This window comes from Oncorhynchus masou, chromosome 11 (genome assembly GCF_036934945.1).
Source record: "Oncorhynchus masou masou isolate Uvic2021 chromosome 11, UVic_Omas_1.1, whole genome shotgun sequence".
NCBI lineage: Eukaryota > Metazoa > Chordata > Actinopteri > Salmoniformes > Salmonidae > Oncorhynchus > Oncorhynchus masou.
In genome coordinates, this window is record NC_088222.1 from 28,620,239 (window position 1) to 28,647,042 (window position 26,804).

Consider the following 26,804-nt stretch of genomic DNA (forward strand, 5'->3'; position numbering starts at 1 on the left):
ATGTCAATTAGCATATCAGAAGCTTCTAAAGCCATGACATAATTTTCTAGAATTTCCCACGCTGTTTAAAGGCACAGTCAAGTGTATGTAAACTTCTGACCCATTGTAATTGTGATACAGTAAAATAAGTGAAATAATCTGTCTGTAAACAATTGTTGGAAAAATTGCTTGTGTCATGCACAAAGTACAGTCTTGGTCAAACGTTTTGAGAATGAAACAAATATCAATTTTCACAAAGTTTGTTGCTTCAGTGTCTTTAAATATTTTTGTCAGATGTTACTATGGAACACTGAAGGATAATTACAAGCGTTTCATAAGTGTCAAAGGCTTTTATTGACAATTACATGAAGTTGATGCAAAGAGTCAATATTTGCAGTGTTGACCCTTCTTTTTCAAGATCTCTGCAATCTGCTCTGGCATGCTGTCAATTAACTTCTGGGCCACATCCTGACTGATGGCCACCAAACTGTTCCTGGATGGTTGGGAGAAGTGGCTCTCGGAGGATGTGTTGGTACCATTCTTCATTCATGGCTGTGTTCTTAGGCAAAATTGTGAGTGAGCCCGCAACCCCACACATGAATGATGTCAGGATGCTTTACTGTTGGCATGACACAGGACTGATGGTAGCGCTCACATTGTCTTCTCCAGACAAGCTTTTTTCCGGATGCCCCATAATCGGAAAGGGGATTCATCAGAGAAAATGACCCCAGTCCTCAGCAGTCCAACCCCTGTACCTTTTGCAGAATATCAGTCTGTCCCTGATGTTTTTCCTGGGGAGAAGTGGCTTCTTTGCTGCCACTCTTGACACCAGGCCATCCTCCAAAAGTCTTCGCCTCACTGTGTGTGCAGATGCACTCACACCTGCCTGCTGCCATTCCTGTGCAAGCTCTGTACTGGTGGTGCCCCGATCCCGCATCTGAATCAACTTTAGGAGACGGTCCTGGCGCTTGCTGGTCTTTCTTGGGCGCCCTGAAGCCTTCTTCACAACGATTGAACTGCTCTCCTTGAAGTTCTTGATGATCCAATAAATGGTTGGTTCAATCTTACTGGCAGCAATATCCTTGTCTGTGAAGCCCTTTTTGTGCAAAGCAATGATGACGACACGTGTTTCCTTGCAGGTAACCATGATTGACAGAGGAAGAACAATGATTCCAAGCACCACCCTCCTTTTGAAGCTTCCAGTCTGTTATTCAAACTCAATCAGCATGACAGAGTGATCTCCAGCCTTGTCCTCGGTCAACACTCACACCTGTGTTAATGAGAGAATCACTGACATGATGACAGCTGCTCCTTTTGTGGCAGGGCTGAAATGCAGTGGAAATGTTTTTTGGGGATTCAGTTAATTTGCATGGCAAAGAGGGACTTTGCAATTAATTGCAATTCATCTGATCCCTCTTCATAACATTCTGTAGTATATGCAAATTGCCATCATACAAACTGAGGCAGCAGACTGTGAAAATTTATATTTGTGTCATTCTCAAAACCTTTGGCCACGACTGTAGATGTCCTAACCGACTTGCCACAACTATAGTTTGTTAACAAGAAATTTATAGATTGGTTGAAAAACGAGTTTTAATAACTCCAACCTAAGTGTATGTAAACATCTGACTTCAACTGTATATTTATGCTCACAAGTAATACAAGTGGTGATCTATTACCAGTTTGATTATATACCTCTTGTTTTGAAATATAATTTTAAAATGGTCTGAGAAGAACAACATTGGCAAGGCAATTCAAGCATAGCCAATATGCAGTGATAAATGTATTGGGCATATAACCTACTACACACCTCATTGCTGCAAACTGTTTTGCATAGGCTTACGTTTTTTTAAGTAATGGTTTTTTTTTTCATCTGAGAGGTAAATCTCAGCCCTTCATTTTGACTCAGTGATATTGGCTCACAAAAGTTCTGGGACCACTGCATTAAAGTCACCCTCTACAGACTCTCTCTTGCTTCACCTCTCTCTTTATCCCCCTCTATTTCTACCCCTCTCCCTTCCTCTCTGTCCTCCTTCTATCTCTTTCCCCCCTTTTCTCTCTCTCGCTCTGCTCTTTCTCTCAACATCTCTCTCCCCTTCTCTCTTCTTCACAGCAACACAGCACATTGACCCGCATCTGAGTGGGTCCCACAGCTCTGAATAGGCAACAGGAAATGAACTGCTGTGCCCCCATAAGGGCTTATCACATAAGAAGCGTGCAATTCCCCTCTTATGCACAGATTTGCTTCTTTAGAAAGATTATCCATGCGCATCACTGGACTGGATCACGTGCTGATGAACCCATCAAAGTGCTCATGAAAAGATACATAACTATATAACATCATTATGGGTGTGGGTTTTCTCCAGAGCATTTGCATTTTCTGCGGCTGATGCTGTAGAGAGGCTACAGGGACTTTGCATACTGTATATAACGTCTCAATTAAACCTTCATATAGGAGGATACTGTATACCCTATTTTGCATCACAATAAGCCAGTCATTGACACTGCCTATTATTCCCATAGACATTTGTCAACTGCTCAGTCATATGAGAAGCAGCAGGATGAAGCATTAAATTAAATGTTTGCAATTCAGATAATATCTTGCATGAAAGATTTTCTTTTACTGTCCATATTTCAGGTTTTGTGTTCCTGGCTTTCATTTTGTTGGTTTTCTGAATGCCTTTTACGCTGATGTATTATGCAGTGAAATTATTCCAAGCAACTTCATCCTCAAGATGCTCATTTGTGAGCTGGCTGTCTCCCTCTCCTCCTCGCGTATCTTACATGCAAAGTCTGATGTTCCACTGTGATGGAATAAAATGTCCAAACTTTCAGGCCAAGGCCTCTAATCACAGTAATGTGTGTTGGCCATTTTGAAATTGTGTTTGATACTGTAGTTTACATATATGTTTGGCAGTGGTATTTCCCTTTCTCCAGAATTCTCCTTGCATGTTTTCGGGGGTATGCAAAGCTTAAGGCCTCTTAGCATGCACAGCCCCACAAACATATTCTTATTGCATTTGACAATCAATTTAAACTGTGTCCCCAGCTTGGACCAAAGCTGTGCAGGAGGAAAATTAAGGTTATTTCATTGTCGCATGACACTGGAAGAGAAACATTGTCTCGTTCTCCAGAGCAATATGTTTCTCCCCCAAGCCATTCTGAAAACAATAGAAGGCTGGAGAGATCTAAGAAACAAAGAGAGTCCAATACTCCATCCAATCCACCACTCCAGGCTTTACGGTGCAATAAGGCATACCATTCTGGTTCCCATCCCCTAGCAAATGAGACCCCTTCAAGTGAATAATAAGGCACTTTATTATAAAGATTAGGAGATAGTTGTATTGAGTCGCTGCAAGCAGATTAGCATTGTGTGGGTATAAAGTGAATTTAAAGAATGGAATAGTTCAGTTATAGGGTATTATCATATATGTGACAGATCTCACCATTCCAGATTTTCAGGCAAACAAAATGCAAGCATATCACCATTTTTTTTTTATGGAGCTCATTGCTTTGATTTTGCTTATGTTCATGTATTGTCAATTAGTGTTCTTTTTGTGGGAAGTAATTTTCAAACACTGCCAGTCTTCTCTCACAAGACAGAAGTGTTAGGATGTGCTTTAAAACAATGGCTGCAGTGGGAAAACGTACCTCCAATTTCAATGTGCGGACGCTATGCTGTCAGTATATTTTGTTACCTGTGTAGAGAAGTGTCAAATGATTTCTGAACGGATTCCTTTCATTCACGGACAATTGACTTGCATACAGCCCCTTCATCAGGTCATCTCCGAGTGCTTGAAGGTGAGATGGCAACTAATTATATCCTCCACCAATCTGAATCATTCACCCCTATTGTGCAGGAACACTTACCACCCATTATTTGTGGTGTAAGAATGGTTTTTCATGATCCAATTAAACACAGGGGCGATTATATGGGAAGCTTTCTTTATTAGGACTTTGTCCAGCACCCTTAAGTATCCCACTCAGAATTAGTGAACTGTACCATGGAGCTTTTTATTTGAAATGTATCCTTAGCTGAGTCTTATGGGAACACAGTGTGAGCACACATCCAAAAATGACCTTACAGTGACATTACTACTTGTACAGAACGAGCACAACGTACAGATTTGTTTCTCAGTAGTCACATGCTATTAAAAGGCTTTCACTAAATGTTCTCTATTATGAATTGCCCACTTGACATTTCTGAATATGTGACACAGACAGACAATGTCCAAGCAGTCTACACAGTATATGTGCTATTCTTACTACTACATTTACATAACATTGCAATATAATGCATAATCAAAGACAGTGGGACAACTGGAAAGGAAATGTTTCAGGAGAAACTGTGTGGCATCCATCAATATGACAAGTACACTGAGGGTACAACACATTAGGAACACCGGCTCCAGCCATGACATACTGGCCAGGTAAATCCAGGTGAAAGCTATGATCACTTATAGTTGTCACCTGTTAAATCCACTTCAATCAGTGCAGATGAACAGGAGACCATTAAAGAAGGATTTGTAACCTTGAGACAATTAAGACATGGATTGTGTGTGGGCCATTCAGAGGGTGAATGGGCAAGACAAAATATTTAAGTGCCTTTGAATGGGGCATGGTAGATGGTGCCAGGCGCACCGGTTTGATTGTGTCAAGAACTGAAACGCTGCTGGATTTTTCAAGCTCAACACTTTCCCATGTGTATCAAGAATGGTCCACCACCCAAAGGACATCCAGCCAACTTGACACAACTGCGGGAAGCATTGGAGTCAACATGGGCCAGCATTTCTGTGGAACACTTAACACCTTGTAGTCCTTTGCCCCGATGAATTGAGACAGTTCTTAAGGCAAAAGGGGATGCAACTTAATAGGAATATGTTCCTAACTTTTTGTTCACTCAGTGTATATGCTTGTTAAACTGTGTTTTCCCTGCTCTAGGTTCGTCTAGAATGGCCCACCTACCTGGCTGTCAACCCGATGGACAACTCCCTGTACATCCTGGACAACAACATAGTGATCCAGGTGTCAGAGAGCAGCCAGGTGAGGATCGTGGCGGGCCGGCCCATCCACTGCCAGGTCCCTGGGATCGACCACTACCTAGTCAGTAAGGCAGCCGTCCACTCCACCCTGGAGGCAGCCAAGGCCATCACCGTGTCCCACCAGGGGACGCTCTACATCGCCGAGACGGACGAGAGGAAGATCAACCGCATCCAGCAGGTCACCACCAACGGGGAGATCTCTGTGGTGGCCGGGGCGCCCACTGAGTGTGACTGCAAGATCGACCCCAACTGTGACTGCTTTTCCGGTGGGTCCCCTACTGAGCACGCCATTATGCCTCCGACTCAATTCAGCAGTCTATCAAAGGCCTGCGGAGAGGCTCTATGGATGGACATGCTCTGAAGCAATGATTTGGAACTATTATAACCCGCCCAATGTTTATGGTTGCATCAGTCTAGCTTGACAAAACAAACAAGCTTTAACGCGTGAAATAGCTCAGTAGAGTGGTGGGATGAACAGGGAGTTTATTTCCCTTTCACACAACACTCCTCACTTTATTGTCCTGGATGTATTATTCATAACAACTTTATTTGACATTGCAACTTGTCAAACACCACATTATTATTCAGTAAAGTATGAATACATAAATAGTTGTTTATGATTGACTCTCATTTGATTCAATGTATTCTACCTTAGTTAAGTGCTTAATTTCTTCATTGTCCTGTTCCCACAGGAGATGGTGGATATGCCCGTGATGCCAAGCTGAAGGCTCCCTCCTCCCTGGCTGTTTCCCCTAACGGGACTCTGTACATCTCTGACCTGGGGAACATCCGTATCAGGGCCCTGTCCCCCAACAGGCCCCAGGTCAACCAGAACAGCATGTATGAGATCACCTCTGTGGTGGACCAGGAGCTCTATCTGTTCAGTGTCAACGGCACCCACCTCCACACCCGCAGCCTGGTCACCGGAGACTACGTCTATAACTTCACCTACTCAGGAGAGGGCGACGTGAGCGCCGTGGTCACCAGCGACGGCACCATGGTCCATGTGCGCCGCGATGCCAACGGTGTCCCCCTCTGGCTACTGGTTCCCGGGGGTCAGGTCTATTGGCTCACGATCAGCAACGGGGGCGTCCTCAAGAAAGTCTCCGCCCTGGCGCATGACCTGGCGCAGATCAGCTACCATGGCAACTCTGGTCTCCTGGCAACCATGAGCAATGAGAACGCCTGGACAACAGTATATGAGTGAGTTTTCCACCACGCTCCTTCCTCTCTATTCATGTCAATTTCATTCTGCTTGATAATATCCTCTATTAGCACCCTTCAGATCATAGCCATATTCTTTTTCCTGTCTGCCTGTGTGAAGCTGTAAGTGCTTCACCACCTACACTCCCGTTATACGGTAACATTTTGCTGCAGAATTTTGCTGCAGTTTTTTCAGAGTTGGGAATGTGTGAAATTTGAAAAGTGTGTGTATAAATTACATTGTCTGAAAAAATTAAATATACATGTATTTTCTAATAGATTATTTCCAAAATGATGTTTTACTGTAATTGGGGCAAATCCATACGCTGGCCTACAGGAATTGTCTTTTTGTTGGCGATTCAAAGCCTCAAAGAGAACTGGGAATGGTGTGATTATATAAAATGTTTGCATAGGCATTTTTAGGGATTTGTTCAGGGGCGCTTTGGGTTTAAAATCCGTTCGGATGTCAGGGGCAAAGAATCCTTTTCACTGCCTCTTAATTTTGTTTGATCGGCAGTAAAACCCTCTCCTTTATTGTGTCTCTATGAAAAATCCTAAATCCACCGAAAACCCATTCTCAGACTGTCCTCAGTGTCCTGCGGTAAGACTGCCTTTGGAGGTCATACCTCATTGGCTCCTTTGTTCCAGCAGCATCATTATACTGCCTCCCAATGGTGAAGCTGGGGAACTACACCTTTCAGAATAAGAATATTCTCGAATCCACTGAAATATTACCATTTTACTACACAAGGGTGTCACAATGGTGTAAGATCCACATTTCAGACATTGGTAGGATGTTATTTGACCGAGTGTTTCCTTTACCAGGTATAATTATGACGGTCATCTCATCAATGTCACCTTTCCAACGGGAGAGGTCAGCAGTTTCCACGGCAATATGGAAAAATCAGTGCGGGTGGAAGCAGACACTTCAAATCGAGAGAAATTCATCACAGCCACAAACTTCTCTGCTGCCAGCACTATCTATACATTACGCCAAGGTAGTAGTAAGGTTTCGTGTCATTTTCTCATCTCGTTTTTTTTTCATTATCGTGCAGTAGCTTTTTATGTTGTCTGCTCACTACTAATAATGAAGCAAATATATTCCTCCCTGTATCTGTTATTTCGGTGTCCTCAACACATTGTTCACATGCATGTCTTTATGAGGTGAACAATTTTAACGGCCCAACAGCAATTTTATACAGCCTTAAAATAACAATAAGATGGCAGGTCTGACAAAGTTGTAAAGAGTTGGTGAGGAAGTAAACAGGAAAGAAATGAGAAGAAGTCTCCTTTCACAAAGTCACACCTCTGTTCTCACAGACACATACGGAGCCATTGTCTCATCAGTTACTCAAGGGGATACCAATGAAATGGCGCATGCAATAATATACCATTCTGTTATCTCTACAATAAGAGCTGTGAAGAATATAATTCATGCATTTTATTGAAGAGATGACAATGGTATTACTGGATGCCCTGACTGCTATAACTGCCATGTACGGTATGTAGTCTATAGTTGAACCAGTCTTCTGTCACAATATGAGTTGTCCCTGTTGTAATACTGAATGAGTTTAATCTCTCTTTCTCTCACACACTCACTAGTTCTCTCACACACTCACTAATTATCTCTGTTACTCTCTCTCTTTGTCTCTTTGTCCCATGACACAGAGCATTCTCAGAACACGTACCGTGTGAGTTCGGACGGCTCTCTGTGGGTGACGTTCGCCAGTGGCATGGAGGTGACCCTGAACACAGAACCCCACATCTCGGCGGGCGTGGTCAACCCCACGGTGGGCAAGTGTAACATCACCCTGCCGGGCGAGCATGCTCACAGCGTCATCGAGTGGAGGCAGAGAAGAGACCAGGCTAAAGGGAACTATACGGCCTATGAACGCAGGCTCAGGGTGAGGAAGATGCAGAACAGACAGCGTGAACACAATACCCCTCACCATATACTGTGTGTGTGGGAGGAATGTCTACATATGGTACAGACCTCATGTCACCCTATGGGAGATTGATGACTCTTCCATAACACTGTAGGTCATGTTAAATAGAAGATGTGTGACTGACCGGCTCAATTTGGTCTTATGTAGCAAAATTTGAAAGTGTTTTTTTATATCGTATACTACAGTTGAAGAACAATGGGAAAGTAATTCTGCTTTGAAAGTTGATAAACTTGTAACCCCACTTTTGAGAAAAGGGTCCATGAATGTTTTGGTACACATACTGGAGAGCTCTTCTTTCTCTACACCCATTCACGATTGTTCACACCTTAAGCCTTAGCCCTACCCATCTCTTTAAGGATTCACATGTGAGGCCATGTGCTAAACATAGTGAGTATGGTAGTGTACTAAACAACCAATATTTCAAGACTAAAGGCTGGTTAAACTATGTCTGTAGACAGTTGTCGAAGTGACATCATTCATTTTTAGTCAAGTCAGTTAAGAACAAAATCTTTACAATGACGGCATACCATGGCCAAACCCAGACGATGCCGGGCCAATTGTGCGCCACCCTATGGGACTCCCAATAACGGTTGGATGTGATTCAGCCTGGATTCAAACCAGGGACTGTAGTGACGCTTCTTGCACTGAGATGCAGTGCCTTAGACCGCTACGCAACTCGGGTGCCCAACATTCTATTGTGGTCCGACATCAAACTTGTCATTATGAAAAAGTATAAACACAAAAACGACAGGGGTGTAAAATAGCATAACTGGTATTTTAACACCAATAAACCCATCCTTTTAAAAACTGAATTTAGTATATGTCAATCTAGCAAACCAGGCACCTAAAAGCAACTTTCTAAACAATGTTGCTATCTTGTTCAAATAATAATGATGTCCATATCATAGAGCTGCCAATGTCTTAACTTTAGCTCATTTGTATTCATTATTACAGGAAAATAAACTCGCAACAATATCATTATTTACAAGTTAATTGTGAGCTTATTGCAAAAAATACCTTATGGTTTTGAGTGTGAAATATAAGCGGGGCATTCTACTGGAGAATTTCAGAACTTGGACACTGTCTCATTGGCCTAACGTTGTATAATAATTAGACTTTGGTGCAGGTCATGTTGTTCTTCAAATTACCGTCTCTGGTAAACGCACACTGTATCAAATAAAATCATGTTTATTTGTAACATTCACAGGATACAGAAGGTGTAAATGGTACAGTGAAACGGTTACTTGCATAGTGGAGTCTTTTGTTTATAAATGTAGCTATCTTAACAATGAACCATAATCCCAACTCATGTTACTACCCTACATGAATCTGCTGGTAGCTAAAACCAACCAACTAGGTTCAATATTAGCTAGCTAACATTAGGCTATAACTAGCAATGCAAATGGCTCTGAGATACGAATAATGTTACTACACAGATCATACATGTAACGTTAGCTAGTGAACCAGCCAGCTAACGTTAGCGAACTAGCTAAAAGTACAGTTTAAATTACAATGAAAATGACTTTCTGACACGTATAATATCTGAAAATGTAGCTAGCTAGACTCTCTTACTCTATACATGGATGAATGTTTCTCCCTCTGTCATGGATGCCACAGTTGCCCTTCGTTTTAAAATGTAACCCGGAGACAGGTGTTTAATACAACAGTCTGCTTCCACCGGACATTCCACTGATTTCAAAACTCGATCCTCCAGAAAGTGGAGAGCATTAACAATACTTTTTCAGTTGTTTGTGAAATCTAATAAAATAAAAAAAAGCTGTGTTAGAAAGGATTACCTTCACATACTGAGCAGCTTATGTTATAGACAGAAGCGTGCTACATGGCAGACCAATCTGAACTTATCTCTTGGTATGTCCAAGCCAATCATGGCTAGCGGGAAGGTTCCTACCTTTTTCTGTGGCTAAACCAACTTGAAATGTAACTATTTTTTTCCTATTTACAGATGGCATGCATGAAAGTTCACATCTTCCAGAAGGCATTTCTGCCAAAAAAAACACATTTTGAGCAAAAAAGTTTACATTCAAATGCCTCTCCTGTGAAGTCATGCACAACCTACGCCTAGTTTACTGAAACGAGTCACATTTACACATGACTTGCTCAAATATTATGGATCCCTAAAACTTCTTAGTGGAATATTTTTAGATTCAGACAGTGAAAATGGAAAATCAATTGTAACCCAGACTTCATTGAACATGCACATAGAGAGGGAGAGACGATGATGACTCTGTCAGAGAGAGGAGGATAATGAGGGGGGAAAGGGTGCAGAATGTTTGACTTATTCCTCCTCCAAATTAGGATTAAATGAAATAAAAGCATTTAGGGCCCATTTCTAGTTGAGCTGAGGCAGAGAGGGAACATTCAGCTCCATTACTGCCTGTCTGAATTGCTATTAATGGTGAAACACTCATTTACCATCACATTGAAGTCTTTAAAAGCCTCCATTTGAAATCGACAGTGGATTTGTTTTTGAAACATTTGCATCATTGTTATCTAGATAAAACAGCACACTTTTGGGAGAAATAGTCAATAGCTGTAGTATTAGTCAGAGGAATGGCTGTACCACTCACTCAAGTGTCATTCTTGTCTCTCACCAACCCCAGGCTCACAACAGAAATGTGCTGTCCATAGACTTTAACCAAGCCACACGAGTGGGAAAGATCTATGACGACCATCGCAAGTTCACCCTGCAGATCCTCTATGACCAGATGGGTCGTCCCATCGTCTGGTCTCCCAGCAGCAAGTACAATGAGGTGAATGTGACCTATTCTCCAGCAGGCCTGGTGACCAGCATCCAGAGGGGTAACTGGTCAGAGAAACTGGAGTATGAGAACGGGAAAGTGGTTTCCAGAACATGGACCAGTGGGAAGATATGGAGCTACACTTTCCTCGAGAAGGTATTCAGTAATTTGCTAGGCATGTGATGGATCCAGAAAGAGTCCAATGCATAAAGATTTTAGTTTGTTCTGTATATATATGAATTAGGTGGCAGTCTGTAGCTCAGAGTATTAATCTACTTTTGTTTGTGTGTTCTGCAGTCGGTCATGCTGCTGTTGCACAGCCAGCGGCGGTACACCTTTGAGTATGACCACACAGACTACCTGATATCTGTGACCATGCCCAGTATGGTGCGCCACAGTCTGCAGTCCATGCTGTCAGTGGGTTACTACAGGAACACCTACAGCCCACCAGACAGCAGCGGAGCCTCTGTGATCCAGGACTACAGCCATGATGGCCGCCTGCTCCAGACTCTGTACCTGGGCACGGGCCGCCGTATCCTCTATCACTACACACGCCAGTCCCGCCTGGCAGAGATCCTGTACGACACCACCCTGGTCACCTACACCTACGAAGAAGCCTCTGGGGGGGTGAAGACCATCCACCTCATGAACCAGGGCTTCATGTGCACCATCCGCTACAGACAGACAGGTACCACAAAACAGACCAACCTTCTAGTTAACTTAATGGGGAATAGCGCTGAAGAACGTTACAAACGAAAACAAGCCAGTTAAACTTCAGTAATGACGTATGATCCTCACATAATGACAAGAAGATAAGAGATTAAAAATGAATGGCATGCCATAAAGTAGCTTATTTTTATAATGGAATGTATTATGACAGGTTAATGTAAGAAACAAAACCACAAATGGCTGTGCCTCTGCAGGAGTGTAATACAATAAACTATATGAGATGAGGAGGCCTTTAGGCATAGCTGAGGATTATCCTTTATTGTGAGTTCTTATCACTATAAGCAATTCTGATAATGCTTTGTCAGACAAGACTTAAAGTTTGACATATAAGTCTGCTTTGAGAGATTGAGCATACCATCATGAAGTACACTATTAGCACCTCTTGAAATATATCCTCAGGTGTATGGCCCCAATAATTCACCCATGAGAATTTATATATCCCATTCATCCTGCTAAGTTGAAATCTATTTTTGGAACCTAAAATCCATGGACGACTCCGAAACTTTGTTGGGATTTGAAATCCCTATAAAGCCAATATGGAATTGCACACTGATTTATATAGGGCACCAAATCAGAAACCATTCTGGATAGTTGGAGATTGGGAGTGCTGTTGTGCACTGATGAGCAATTTCCTCAGCTTCACAGACTTGTATTCTGTCCTTTTGAGACATGCATGCCTCTCTGTTGGGGGTCACCATACTCTGCTGGTCTCTCCTGATCTCCATGCACAGATACACCTCGATTTTCTCCTAACGAATTGACATGAACCTGTACTTAATAGTATCCCAGGTCCTCCACTGGCTGGGCCACAATAAGTCTGATTTGAAGCAAATAAGCAATCAGGGACAGCAGAGAGAGGGATGATGGTAGGCGAGAGCATGGATGAGAATACTTAAGAATGCATTATATAGCCTGGCCAGTGGATTTGGCTGGCTCAATGATAAGCCTGGATATATTACTAGAAAATGTAGCTGGGTCATTCCATGAAATGAGTGCCTTTTGCGTCCCTTTGATATTTGAATATTGAATTTTAAAAGCCTGTTCTATTAAATGAACTGACCTTTTTTAATATAGACCACATGGAGAATTAAATATGAATAAAGGTTTGCAATAGGGCCAAAATTCAGCATTTCAACATCTTTCTCTGTCAACACTGTCACTTCTAGGAAGACATTAACCAACTTAATCCCAAAATTTCACCATTGTAAAGCCCTAGTTATTTTGTTGCTTTAAAGATGATTTATTTTATATGATTAGTGATTCATTTACATCTGTCCCTCATTTTAAGGTCAACCCTGTTACGTGAACTGAACTCTCATTTTAAAATGGTGAAACTATTCCATTTTTAATATTTTGTTTTTCAAAAGAAACATCAAAGTCAAATCATAGAGTTAAAGCAGATTAGCTGGTTCTACCCTTTTTGCCATTTTCTTGTCTTGTGGTGTTAAAGTGAACGGGTCGAGCATTACACGTCAGGCTACAGGATACTTCTGTAAAAGTACAACATAAAAGTAAATGCCATACATCAAATTCCTTATATTAAGTAAACCAGGCATCCCCAAAATGTATTTTTCTTTTTTTATGGAAAGCCAAGGGCACACCAACACTCAAACATAATTTACAAACACAGTATTTGTGTTTAGTGAGTCCACCAGATCAGAGGCAATTGGGATTACAATGGGTTATATTGATAGAGGTGCGTGAATTTGACAATATTGCTGTCATGCCTGAGCATTCAAAATGTAATGTACTTTTGGTTGTCAGGGAAAATGTGTGGGATTAAAAAGTACATAATTTCTTTAGGAATGAAGTGACCTGAGTGGCGCAGTGGTCTAAGGCACTGCATCGCAGTGCTAGATGTGCCACTAGAGATCCTAGTGGTCACCCAGGCTCTGTTGCAGGTGACCGGGAGACCCATGGGGCGGTGCACAATTGGCCCAGCGTCGACTGGGTTCGAGGAGGGTTTGGCTGGCTGGGATGTCCTTGTCACATCGAGCTCTAGCGACTCCTGTGGTGGGCTGAGCGCTGACACAGTGTACTGTGTTTCCTCTGACACTTTGGTGTGGCTGGCTTCTGGGTTAAGCGGGCATTGTGTAAATGTCAACCTTTGCCTCTCCGAGTCCGTATGGGAGTTGCAGCAATGGGACAAGACTGTTAACTACCAATTGGGTAAAAAGTAATCTAATAAAAAAAAAGCAATGAAGTCGAGTAAAAAATATAAGCAGCTACTACTAAAGTAGTACCTCAAAGTATTTTACTTAGTATTTTACACCACTGCCTATTACACACTTTATCACTTCAGTAGTGTAGATGTCAAATGAATTAACCTTTTCTCATACCTACAGTACACTAAGTATCATACTGTAGGCAGTCTTTTTAGTGAGGTCTCTGCCTTTTTGCTCTGAGTTCCTCAGCTGGTTTGAGCACAAATGAAGGTATTGAATATGTTGTTAGAGGCCTTTACAGAGCTGAATGGGAGAGTGAATAAGCCCACATTAATTAACTGCCATTCAATTGCTTTGAATGTATCACACCCCTGCAATTTCAAGCATCACAGGTCAGCAGCCTCCAACTTCATTTGCAGTCACATGATATCATGCAACCATCTCAATGCAATTTTCATATCCTAAGGACAGAAGTGATTAAAATGTACAAGTCTTTAATTCTGCTTTAGTTCGTTAGTATAGTTTAGGCAGACATACAAATACTTTGCCTCTGTTTTATAATGTGTAATCCATATGGGTGTGAACAAGACTGTTTGAGGTACTGGATTAGTCTTCTGGGTATCTCTGCTCTGCTATTGATGATACAATAAGTATGTCTTCAAACTTTGAAGAGCTGCTAGAGTCATGCAAATGTACTTCATTATAAAAGACTGTTTCATTTATGCCGGAGTTTTTTTTTAAAGATGAAATTTTGATTTCATCTTATAAATGTTGAGAAATCTAACTTTAATTACCTCATCCTTCTCCCCACAGGTCCTCTGGTTGGGAGACAGATCTATAGGTTTAGTGTGGAGGGCCTGGTGAATGCCAGATTTGACTACAGCTATAATAACTTCCGGGTCACCAGCATGCAGGCCATGATCAATGAAACTCCTCTTCCCATTGACCTTTACCGTTATGTTGACGTGTCTGGAAGGATTGAACAGTTTGGAAAATTCAGTGTCATAAACTATGACCTCAATCAAGTGATCACTACACACATCATGAAGCACACTAAGATATTTAATGCGAACGGACAAGTAATTGAGGTCCAGTACGAGATCCTGAAGTCAATTGCCTACTGGATGACAGTGCAGTATGACAACATGGGCCGCATCACTATCTGTGACATCAGAATTGGTGTGGATAACAACATCACACGCTACTCATACGAGTATGATGCTGATAGTCAGCTCCAGGCTGTGTCGGTGAATGATAGGCCACAGTGGCGCTATAGTTACGACCTCAATGGCAACATTAATTTACTGAGTCATGGCAACAGTGCCAGACTCACGCCGCTGCGCTACGACTTACGAGACCGCATAACACGGCTCGGAGAAATTCAGTACAAAATGGATGAAGATGGCTTTCTTCACCTGCGGGGCAATGTCATGTTTGATTACAACTCCAACGGGCTGCTTGCCAAAGCGTTTGACAAAGTGTCAGAGAGGAATGTTCACTACCGCTACGATGGCCTGGGCAGGCGGGTGGCCAGCAGGACCAGTGACGGCCAGCAGCTGCAGTTCTTCTACGCTGACCTGACCAAACCCACCAGGGTGACCCACATGTACAACCACTCCAGCTCTGAGATCACTTCCCTGTACTATGACCTGCAGGGACACCTCATCGCCATGGAGCTGAGCAGCGGGGAGGAGTACTACGTAGCCTGTGATAACTCTGGCACGCCACTGGCCATCTTCAGTAGCCGAGGACACATTGTCAAGGAGATGCTTTACACCCCTTACGGAGACATCTACCAAGACTCAAACCCATCATTTCAGCTGATCATCGGGTTCCAAGGCGGTCTATATGACGCGCTGACAAAGCTGGTCCACCTGGGGAGGAGGGACTATGATGTGGTGGCTGGGAGGTGGACCACTCCCAACCATAACCTGTGGATGGAGCTCAGCATCAACCCGACGCCTTTCAACCTCTACTCCTTCAAAAACAACTACCCGGTTGGAGAGTTACAGGATGTCACCAAGTTCACTACAGGTAAACCGTCTACTTCCTGAAGACAAACATTTAAACTATAGAAAATAGGACTCTCAATTGTGTTGCATGACAAAATCTAAAATGATATGCCCTGTCATTGACTCCTCAATACCTTCTGTCTCCAGACATTAGCAGTTGGTTGCAACTGTTTGGGTTCCAGCTCCACAATGTTGTCCCTGGTTACCCCAAACCGGAGGTGGAGAGCATGGAGCAAACCTATGAAATGATGAGGACTCAAACCAAAACACAAGACTGGGACCCTAGTAAGGTGAGCTAAACTTAGACTAGGCCTAGACAGAGCCTAATCTCCAGTATGATCCTTAGATATCACATAACCTCCTCATAATCCTTATTATCATTAGATAACCATCCCATGTGTGTTTGTCTGCCAGGTTCTGTTGGGTATCCAGTGTGAGTTGCAGAAACACCTGAAGAACTTCATCTCTCTAGACCGGCTGCCTATGCGTAAGGTGAGTGGTCAGCTGGGGGCGTGGCATGGCCGGAGGCCCCGCTTCTCTGCCATCTCCTCCATCTTTGGTAAGGGCGTCAAGTTTGCCATCAGAGATAATGTCGTCACCACCGAAATCATTGGGGTGGCGAGCGAGGACAGCCGACGTGTGGCAGCAATCCTAAACCACGCGGTCTACCTCTCCGGCCTGCACTTCACGGTGGGCGGTCTGGACACTCACTACTTTATCAAGCCTGGCCTGTTGGAGGGGGACCTGGGAGTGGTCGGCCACACCGGAGTGGGTCGCGTCCTGGAAAACGGCATCAACATGACCGTGTCCCAGATGACGACAGTGGTGGGTGGGAGGACTAGGCGCTTCGCTGACATCCAGATGCAGCACGGGACTCTGTGCTTCAACATCCGCTACGGGGCCACAGAGGAAGAGGAGAGGGAGCATGTGCTGGAGGTGGCCCGGCAGAGGGCGGTGGAGCAGGCCTGGGTCATCGAGCAAAGGAGGCTGGAGGAAGGGGAGGAGGGCTCCAGGCTCTGGACAGAGGGGGAGAGGCAGCAGCTGCTCTCCACTGGACAGGTGCCCGGCTATGATGGCTACTTCGTGCTCTCCGTGGAGCAGTACCTGGAGCTCTCTGACAGTGCCAACAACATTCACTTCATGAAGCAAAGTGAAATAGGGAGGAGGTAACAGCGGCATCTTGCTTCTCTACTGCCGTGGGTTCCCCTTCACCAAAGACAGTCTGTTTTTAGACATACAATGATTTGTTGTACTGTTTTTTCTAGAATGATGATGATAAAATAAGAAAAAGACAACTGCCTTTAAAAGTGACAAATGATGGTATTTTGTTTCACCTGTGTTTGGATTGCTTAGTTTTTTCTGAGAATGAGTTGATCATTTGAAGCTCTTGACTGTCTTTCATTTGAGTGATTTAGCTAGCTTCTGTAATTTGACCTACTTTGTAAACTGTTAGATATGCTGGATCTGAGATGAGACGCTATATCAAGTTCATTACCATATAATTCATCTTTATACATACTGTATGTATAACAGTGTTGTGAATTTCTCTCATTTCATTTTATACAGTACATATCTCTCTGATCTTTTGAGAAATGGTAGTGACAGCTACAGTCTTCTTTTGTGATTACGAGACTCACTGGCATCGGGGATTGCTGCTTCCTGCGTATTTGAAGTTCTGGTGGTACAATGGAGTAGATTGTGTGGGTTTAGACACATTAAATTGTATATAGCAAGTGCTTTAGCGAGATACAAGTGCTTAACTTGATGTGTTGTTACTGATTATTAATCGTTAATCCTGTCAATAGAAGTGATCACTGGAGTTACACAGAGCAACGGGAAAAAGTATTCATGCTGAAAACCTGTACAGTATAGTTTACATTATTATTATATATATTATTTTTTTTTACAAATTGCTTATTGTAAAATATAATGTATTATCTGGGTGGAGCTTGTGCCTTTCTGCTCTTAAAAAAAACTTTGAAGGATGACAATTCAAAAAACATCTTTCCATACCATGAAAAGTGTTATTATTTGTATACTTGATCTACTGGACTAGAATCCTTATGGAGTGGAGCTTGCAGGGCAGACTATAGTGGCCTATACAAAGTGCTAAATCATAGTGTAAATGCTGCAAATACCTCATCATATTGTAATTCACAGGTATTACATTCATTGTACCTTAATTATTCTGATGCCATTACAAGGCAATCCTTACCATACCCTGTTTTAGAAAGACCGAAGTGTCCCAGTAATAGAAATATCTGAGCAAGTCAATTAAATAAGACCTACTTGGTTAAATAAACGTGACATAAATACAACGTTGTCAGATGGTACAGAAGATAAGTCTCTGCTGCCACTGAGAAACACAAACGTCATGAATTAGGAAGAATCAATCGCTTGCATGGTAAAAAAAACAAGTGATAAGCTTGTAAAAAAAAAGTGTCCGTACATGTAGGACAAGACACACTTCAAGTTTACCAAGTGGATAGAAATATAGACTTTACATCCGGAGCAGGAAATCATAACAGGTTGAAAAGCAGCAAAAGAGGACAAATTCACATTACGTGGCTGACCAGACTATGTGTGTCCCAGTTACAGGTCGAATATAGTTGGATACGGAAGAAGATTTTTCAAAAAGAAATGCACACAGAGAGTAGCTGTTTCCCACAAATACAACGAATTGGAAACAATGTTTCAATATTTACACATTTTTTTCGGTGCTTAATTTACTGCAAAGTCACATTGTGTTACAGTATTAGTCATTCCTATTCCTCTGTGAAAAGATTGTAAGTAGTGCTATATGCCTCTGTGTCTCAGAAATTATCTGAGGAATGTCGACATCCGCTACCCCATCTTCACAACAGCTAAAATATTTTCAATGCAACCCCAATTAAACAAGCCTTAGTAAAGCAATAGTTTATTCAGTCCTTTGAAAGATCGAAGAAACCTCCTTATTTCCTAAGACTGACTTTCAAGTCTGGGAATTAATTGTAATTATTTAATTTATTTTGATCAGAGTATGACATGTTTGGAACCGAAAAAGAGGGGTTTCAAAAGTAAAATGTTGTCCAGCCATCCACCCTCACGCATTACCCACACACACAATTTGGTTGTATTGTTGTCAAGTAATTTTGTAATTGGGATCTGTATGGTTTGTGTGCTGACATTTGTTTTCTAAGCTTCTCATACGGAAATTAAACATTTAGCACTGTGGAAAAGTCTGAACCAAAAGCATGAAGTGCTGTTGGACGAAGCCAAACACCCTATATTCTGATATTCACTTTAATACTGTGAAGTTCATCAATATATCATTCTGTGCAACCTTATGTTGTTTTTTACTTTAATTCTCATTGGGTTGTATTGCAAAAAATCAATTGTATAAAACGTAGGCTATATGATATACTATATAACATATTTTGGGTAAATGAATTGATAGTACTCCCTATAATTGATAATTATCTGCCCATTGGTGGTCAAATTGATGATACTGTCTTAGTTGGGTAAGTCTGAGAACGAGTCTGAGAGCGAAGATGATGAGATTTGCCAAGATACATTTGTAATATACGGTATACTATGTAGACTGATGGTATGAAAACACTATTGCTTGACTGCATTTTCTACTCTGGGCTTTGACCAAGCGGCATGTATTTTCTGCAAGTGCTCCAGGAAGTGGGTGTAAATAATGAGAAATTAATATATTGGGTGTGGAAAGTTCATGTTCAAAACAAGGTACTTTGAAGGTTTGACTTTTAATAAATAAATGTGCAAATTCTTTGTCCGTATGTTTTGATGTTTATTTCATTGTATCATGAAATAATATGAGTACCACTGATTTAAATTGAACTAGACATTAAAAAATAGTTAATCAAACAATGTGATTAAAACAATATACAAAAACAAAAAATAAATACACATAAATGATTTAATTTGAATCATTTCACAGTTCAAATATATTGTTGTCAAAGTTTCTATCTTTGAAGAGGAGCCATCATCTCATGGCTACTGCAGGTCAGTGTGTTGGTTTTCAACTGGATAGAGGAGGGGCATCTCCAGGCCCTGGTTTGGTTTACCAAAGGCAGCTATCAGATTCCTTATCTTCCTGAATAATCGTGTGTCTACTCCAGGGTTTGTCTGAAACACAGAAACGCCTTATCTGTTCATTCAGGTCAAGTCAGGATAGAGTTTCCTATTTCCAAAATAACTATACGGTAATTTAGTATAGACCAGCCAACCTGGAAAAATTTCTTGCGTTTTTTGTTTGATGCTACATGCTGTCATCCATGCTAGATCAAACAACAATGTATTTTTCCAAGTAAGTTCACTGTTCTCATTTACAGCAACAACCTGGGGAATAGTTACAGGGGAGAGGAGGGAGATGAAAGCACCAATTGTAAATTGGGGATTATTAGGTGACCATGATGGAATGAGGGCCAGATTGGGAATTTAGCCAGGACACCAGGGTTAACACACCTCCTCTTACAATACAATGACCTCAGAGAGCCAGGTCACCTGGTTGACATCCCAACCAGAAAGACAGGACCCTACATTTCTTTAGACCTGAGAAAAGAGTGTCTCCTACTGGCCCTCCAACACCACTTCCAGCAGCATCTGGTCTCCCATCCAGGGACTGAACAAGAGCAACCCTGCTTAGCTTCAGAAGCAAGCCAGCAGTGGGATGCAGGGTGGTATGCAATGGGGTGATAGATATAGTAAGGCCGGATAACATGCTACGTATTATATACATTTTTACATCATGGAATTAGTAATATATTTATGTTCAGTAAATTTGGTCAGAATCTATCCCAAGTACTTTGGTGCAAAAAGTCCAAATCATTCCCAGAACAACAGCAAAGGACCTTGTGAAGATGCTGGAGGAAACAGGTATAAAATATCTATATCCACAGTAAAACAAGTCCTATATCGACATAACCTGAAAAGCCGCTCAGCAAGGAAGAAGCCACTGCTCAAAAACTGCCAATAAAAAAGCCAGACTACGGTTTGCAACTGCACATGGGGACAAAGATCATACTTTTTGGTGAAATATCCTCTGGTCTGATGAAACAAAAATAGAACTGTTTGGCCATACTGTGAAGCACGGGGGTGGCAGCATCATGTTGTGGGGGTGCTTTGCTGCAGGAGGGACTGGTGCACTTCACAAAATAGATGGCAGCATGAAGAAGGAAAATGATGTGGATATATTGAAGCAACATCTCAAAACATCAGTCAGGAAGTTAAAGCTTGGTCGCAAATGGGTCTTCTAATTGGACAATGACCCCCCTATTTTGTAATCGGTATGGCAAAGTGGGTCCCGGACATGCTTAGCAGCCGTGTCTGAGCTCAGTTTGGCAGCTGTGCAAGTGGGAGGGAGATGCCCGTGTGCTTCGCGTTTTACCTCGTATTTTTTCTGCAGTTTTATTGTAGATCACTCGGTAACCCACACGCTGAAGCGCTGTCGTTCAGCAGCAGATGATGCGCCGTCAGCCACTCACTCACCTGCCATCACTCACCACTGTCATCAAATGAACTCAAACTCGCCACCAGTTCTGACTGAACTCATACAGCGATATTTGATTTTATCTCTCTTGGTTTCATACAAACTTTGAAAAATAACAAGTGCCCACAATGGGTTTGGTGCAGGGAAGTGCTTTGGAATGAGTCTCTCAAAACTAACAAATTAAAACGAAACATCCTGACCACAGCACCCAGGGAGTTATTTCAGAACAGGGCACAATGATTCAGGAAACAGTGCTTCGACAGTAGAAAAGTAAGTCAGCTAGCAAGGCATTGTTGTCAGAAATAAGGGAGATTGATTTTTCTCTTTCAAACATTCCCCTTGTACACAGCTAATAGCTAGCTAACGTTAGGCAAAGCAAGTTAGCTACTGTACTGATAGTGCAACCCTAAGTAACAGTACAGATGAAGATATAACATTCAGGCCTACTGTACATCTTACTGTATAAATTACTGTTAAAAACAAGTTTATGTTGGAACTGTTGCTGTTAAATTACAAGTAATACTTTTTAACATTTATTCTGGAATAAACTGATTGTAACAAGACGCTTTTAGAGGCAAACACTCAAAATGTTGGGTTGCTCATCAACAGCAGAAAGCTGTCTCCTGCATGACTGAGAAAGCAGCAGATGTTCTGTTCCAGTTTGGCACCACAATCATATGCAAGTCAGAGTTCTCAAATCTAGCGTACTTAAAAAAACAAGTACAGAAACAGGGTTGCACTGTCAAAAACTGTGCCCAGAATAGACATACTTGTTGATAACTTTAAACCAGCCACACACACCTCTCATCAGGACTGTGTGTGTGTGTGTGTTTTCTGGTCTTCATCTGTGTGATGTGATTAATCAGTTTCTTCCAGTTCAAAATAAAATGTATATATTTTATTGTAATAGCAATAGTTCCAACCTAGACTTTTTTTCAACAATACTTTCTACAGTAAGATGTACAGAAGACCTGAACATGTTTCATCTGTACAGTTTTTGAAATCAATTTGTATATTTGAGGTTAACCAGAATATTTGTTGTAATATTTATTCTGTCTTTTCTGGTGGATTAAACTAAAATAGCAAACAACTTTCTATGGCTCGTTGTAAAAATAGTGATATTTTGGAGATTATTTCATTTTCAAATAACCGAAAGTGAGAGACTAATCTGATTTTTTTTTTAATGTATACACATTTAACCTTTATTTAACTAGGCAAGTCAGTTAAGAACAAATACTTATTTACAATGACGGCCAAACCCGGGCAACGCTGGGCCAATTGTTCGAACCAGGTACTGCAGTGACGCCTCTTGCACTGACATGCAGTGTCTTAGACCACTGTGCCACTCGAAGGGCAAAAGGCCATTCTTGAACACGGGGTGAGCCATTCTTACTAATCTACTAGAGCACCAGTTTGGTTTTAAGTATAGCATTTGTATGACTGAAGCCTTTAGAGAGAGGTCTAATGCTTTAATATTTAATAATGTTTGCCCTCCGAATTCATATTCATTATATAAATAGGCCCGTTTAATTTTGTCTGGCTTTCCATTCTACATAAAATGTCATATATTTTGCTCATACAGTACCAGTCAAAAGTTTGGACACACCTACAGTACTCATTCAATGGTTTTTCTTTATTTTTACTGTTTTCTACATTGTAGAATAATACTGAAGGCATCAAAACTATGAAATAACACATATGGAATCATGTAGTAACCAAAACATTTTTAAACAAATCAAAATATATTTCATATTTGAGATTCTTCAAAGTTGCCTCCATTTGCCTTGATGACAGCTTTGCACACTTGGCATTCTTTGGCACACTTTTTTGGTTACTACATGATTACATATGTGTTATTTCATAGTTTTGATGTCTTCACTATTATTCTACAATGTAGAAAATAGTACAAATAAAGGAAAACCCTTGAATGAGTTGGTGTGTCCAAACTTTGACTGGTACTGTATTTTTTAAACAAGTTTATGTTGGAACTGTTGCTGTTAAATTACAAGTAATACTTTTTAACATTTATTCTGGAATAAACTGATTGTAACAAGACGCTTTTAGAGGCAAACACTCAAAATGTTGGGTTGCTCATCAACAGCAGAAAGCTGTCTCCTGCATGACTGAGAAAGCAGCAGATGTTCTGTTCCAGTTTGGCACCACAATCATATGCAAGTCAGAGTTCTCAAATCTAGCGTACTTAAAAAAACAAGTACAGAAACAGGGTTGCACTGTCAAAAACTGTGCCCAGAATAGACATACTTGTTGATAACTTTAAACCAGCCACACACCTCTCATCAGGACTGTGTGTGTGTGTGTGTTTTCTGGTCTTCATCTGTGTGATGTGATTAATCAGTTTCTTCCAGTTCAAAATAAAATGTATATATTTTATTGTAATAGCAATAGTTCCAACCTAGACTTTTTTTCAACAATACTTTCTACAGTAAGATGTACAGAAGACCTGAACATGTTTCATCTGTACAGTTTTTGAAATCAATTTGTATATTTGAGGTTAACCAGAATATTTGTTGTAATATTTATTCTGTCTTTTCTGGTGGATTAAACTAAAATAGCAAACAACTTTCTATGGCTCGTTGTAAAAATAGTGATATTTTGGAGATTATTTCATTTTCAAATAACCGAAAGTGAGAGACTAATCTGATTTTTTTTTTAATGTATACACATTTAACCTTTATTTAACTAGGCAAGTCAGTTAAGAACAAATACTTATTTACAATGACGGCCAAACCCGGGCAACGCTGGGCCAATTGTTCGAACCAGGTACTGCAGTGACGCCTCTTGCACTGACATGCAGTGTCTTAGACCACTGTGCCACTCGAAGGGCAAAAGGCCATTCTTGAACACGGGGTGAGCCATTCTTACTAATCTGCTAGAGCACCAGTTTGGTTTTAAGTATAGCATTTGTATGACTGAAGCCTTTAGAGAGAGGTCTAATGCTTTAATATTTAATAATGTTTGCCCTCCGAATTCATATTCATTATATAAATAGGCCCGTTTAATTTTGTCTGGCTTTCCATTCTACATAAAATGTCATATATTTTGCTCATACAGTACCAGTCAAAAGTTTGGACACACCTACAGTACTCATTCAATGGTTTTTCTTTATTTTTACTGTTTTCTACATTGTAGAATAATACTGAAGGCATCAAAACTATGAAATAACACATATGGAATCATGTAGTAACCAAAACATTTTTAAACAAATCAAAATATATTTCATATTTGAGATTCTTCAAAGTTGCCTCCATTTGCCTTGATGACAGCTTTGCACACTTGGCATTCTTTGGCACACTTTTTTGGTTACTACATGATTACATATGTGTTATTTCATAGTTTTGATGTCTTCACTATTATTCTACAATGTAGAAAATAGTACAAATAAAGGAAAACCCTTGAATGAGTTGGTGTGTCCAAACTTTTGACTGGTACTGTATTTTTTTAAACAAGTCGTTAGGTGTAGACCGGGCCATAAGCATCTGGCCTAACTTCCATCATTGTTTGATCTAGCATGTATGAGAGCCTGTAACAAGTAGAAAATAAATTAAAAGCAGGCACTTTTTCCTGGTTGGTTGGTCTACTAAATATCAATAATACAATACCATTTTATAATTTTGTATCTAGTGTTTTGAGGCCATACCTCTTAAGGGATATGCTTTCTATAATTAGAATGTAAGAAAATGTGCTTGAATGTGCAGTATATTGTAGCAATTCATGTGTGTCCATGCAGTAATTTACTATTAACCAATGGATATTGATAACATTACTGTTTCTTCTCTTTAATCACCTCAACTGTCCAGGATCCCTCATTGATTTGGAACATTCTGTAGGTGTAGACAACGTCTTTGCATCTTTTTGTGAAAATAACAGAAAAATGTGATTACAGCATTTCAATGCAGAGTTATTTTTTGTTTAATCATACTGTAAATTACAGTCCAGTATTTATGGTATTCTATAGTTTGTGTAAATTGGAGTTAAATGAAATGGAACATCAAGTCTGTATGAGCATTAATCAGAAAGATGGAAACACAGGTGTGTGTCATACAAATATGCATGTCATATCATCTATCTGATGATTCATTCTGTAACATTGTTATCCACCGCCTTGCTGAGAAATGATTAGTCTAAGTACATTTTCATCAGAACAGCATTGATGCAAATGTGAATTCATAGCATAAGTCAATCAAAATGCCAATAACTAAACCTACATGTTTAAAATATGTATGGTTACATGATGTTAGGTGGTCAAAAACATACAATGGATTAACAATACTGTTGAGGTACTCACAGAACACATAGGCAGTAGGTGTCGGGCAAACTCTCACTGTCTCGGAGTAGATAACTGCCATCTCTCCCCACTGCACCCAGGATCATCTCAGTAGTGGCCTTGCTGATAGCCCCGTGGTAAACAGAAACATGCTCCATGATACTGAAGCTTGACATTTATTTGAATAGCACTGACACACATTCAGTATGGTAGTATCTATGGTATTGTACCACCTACAGGAAATCATATCATTTCCTGAGAGGAAAGAAAAGATCACACAGCCTGTTGTCATATTAAAAGGGATACTTCACCCTTCACACATATTGGGTTCCTTGCTCTGTAAGCAGTCAATGGACAAAGTATGACAGCAGTCCATGCTTTGGTTTAGTTTCCCTGGCAATTGTTAGCATTGTGGCACCAATCCCAATCAAGTCATGGGAACGATATTATAATTATTTACACATCATGTTCAAATCATCCACTGTCCCTTGACAGATACTGCCAGGGAAACTAAACCAAAGTATGGATCGCATTTTGTAATTTGGGTTAACTACCCCTTTAAGGTTATGCCACTGCAGGAAACAGTATTGAAGTATGAGTATTTAGACCTACATGTCACCTTAATTTGCATTGAACTTTTCTGTTTATTGTAATCTTCATATAATGTTCATATTAGCTGATAATATGATGGGTCTGGATGAGTTTTAATAACTAAAATAACAATTTGAAGCAAAAACTATGGAATTATCATCAAAGACAATTACGTTGCATCTGCGCTTCTCAAACCCAGCCACCGAGTGGCAGTAAAACAGAGCCTATATCAATGCTTGTTACTCAGTATCTTCGTTGTCTCTATGATGGTTGCAAAAACAAATGTCAGGAGAAAAAAAGAGGTTAGTTTTGATTGTATGGAAAAACAATGAAATGCATATTAAAATTGCTACACTGTGATACAAACTCTAGTCCCTGGCTTTCTCATGTTTGTTCAACTTAAGCATTGAACGGGGGTTTTGTTTTCACACCAAGAAGACAGCCAGACAGTTATATCATTATGAATCATTGTATTCTTATTAGGGCTGGCACAATCACTGTATAATCATTTAACTGACATGTATGGACAATAACTGTGAAAGAAAAAAAGAAAAATCTCCATAATCATCTTCATACATTCATTTTCAGAGGGGGATGGT

General features: G+C 40.8%; 2 protein-coding genes across 4 annotated transcripts in view; one reads left to right on the forward strand and one right to left on the reverse strand.

The window, feature by feature from the left end:
- Positions 1 to 19,608, forward strand: part of tenm1 (teneurin transmembrane protein 1) — a 196,056-nt gene extending 176,448 nt beyond the window's left edge. For all 3 annotated transcript variants that reach the window (XM_064978026.1, XM_064978025.1, XM_064978027.1), the window contains 9 exons: positions 4,921 to 5,287; positions 5,714 to 6,224; positions 7,050 to 7,222; positions 7,893 to 8,128; positions 10,792 to 11,085; positions 11,227 to 11,617; positions 14,637 to 15,857; positions 15,983 to 16,125; positions 16,250 to 19,608. In XM_064978026.1, the coding sequence (XP_064834098.1) occupies positions 4,921 to 5,287; positions 5,714 to 6,224; positions 7,050 to 7,222; positions 7,893 to 8,128; positions 10,792 to 11,085; positions 11,227 to 11,617; positions 14,637 to 15,857; positions 15,983 to 16,125; positions 16,250 to 17,005 (4,092 nt within the window). In that variant the 3' untranslated portion in view covers positions 17,006 to 19,608. The remainder of the gene's footprint in view (positions 1 to 4,920; positions 5,288 to 5,713; positions 6,225 to 7,049; positions 7,223 to 7,892; positions 8,129 to 10,791; positions 11,086 to 11,226; positions 11,618 to 14,636; positions 15,858 to 15,982; positions 16,126 to 16,249) is intronic.
- Positions 19,609 to 19,610: 2 nt separating this feature from the next.
- On the reverse strand, positions 19,611 to 25,828 carry LOC135548429 (SH2 domain-containing protein 1A-like). The gene is made up of 3 exons (XM_064978028.1): positions 25,636 to 25,828; positions 25,135 to 25,198; positions 19,611 to 19,966 (listed from the first exon to the last, which is right to left on the reverse strand). The coding sequence occupies exons 1-3, from the start codon at positions 25,788 to 25,790 to the stop codon at positions 19,835 to 19,837; spliced, it is 351 nt and encodes a 116-aa protein (XP_064834100.1). The 5' UTR covers positions 25,791 to 25,828; the 3' UTR covers positions 19,611 to 19,834.
- Between the last annotated feature and the right edge of the window lie 976 nt (positions 25,829 to 26,804).

Coding starts and splice junctions, on each gene's coding strand:
- LOC135548429 (XM_064978028.1), bottom strand. CDS start 25,790: ATGTCAAGCTTCAGTATCATGGAGCATGTTTCTGTTTACCACGGGGCT. Junction 25,199..25,635: donor ACCTACTGCCTATGTGTTCT/GTGAGTACCTCA, acceptor TTTCACAAAAAG/ATGCAAAGACGTTGTCTACA. Junction 19,967..25,134: donor AGGGATCCTGGACAGTTGAG/GTGATTAAAGAG, acceptor TCTGTGTTTCAG/ACAAACCCTGGAGTAGACAC.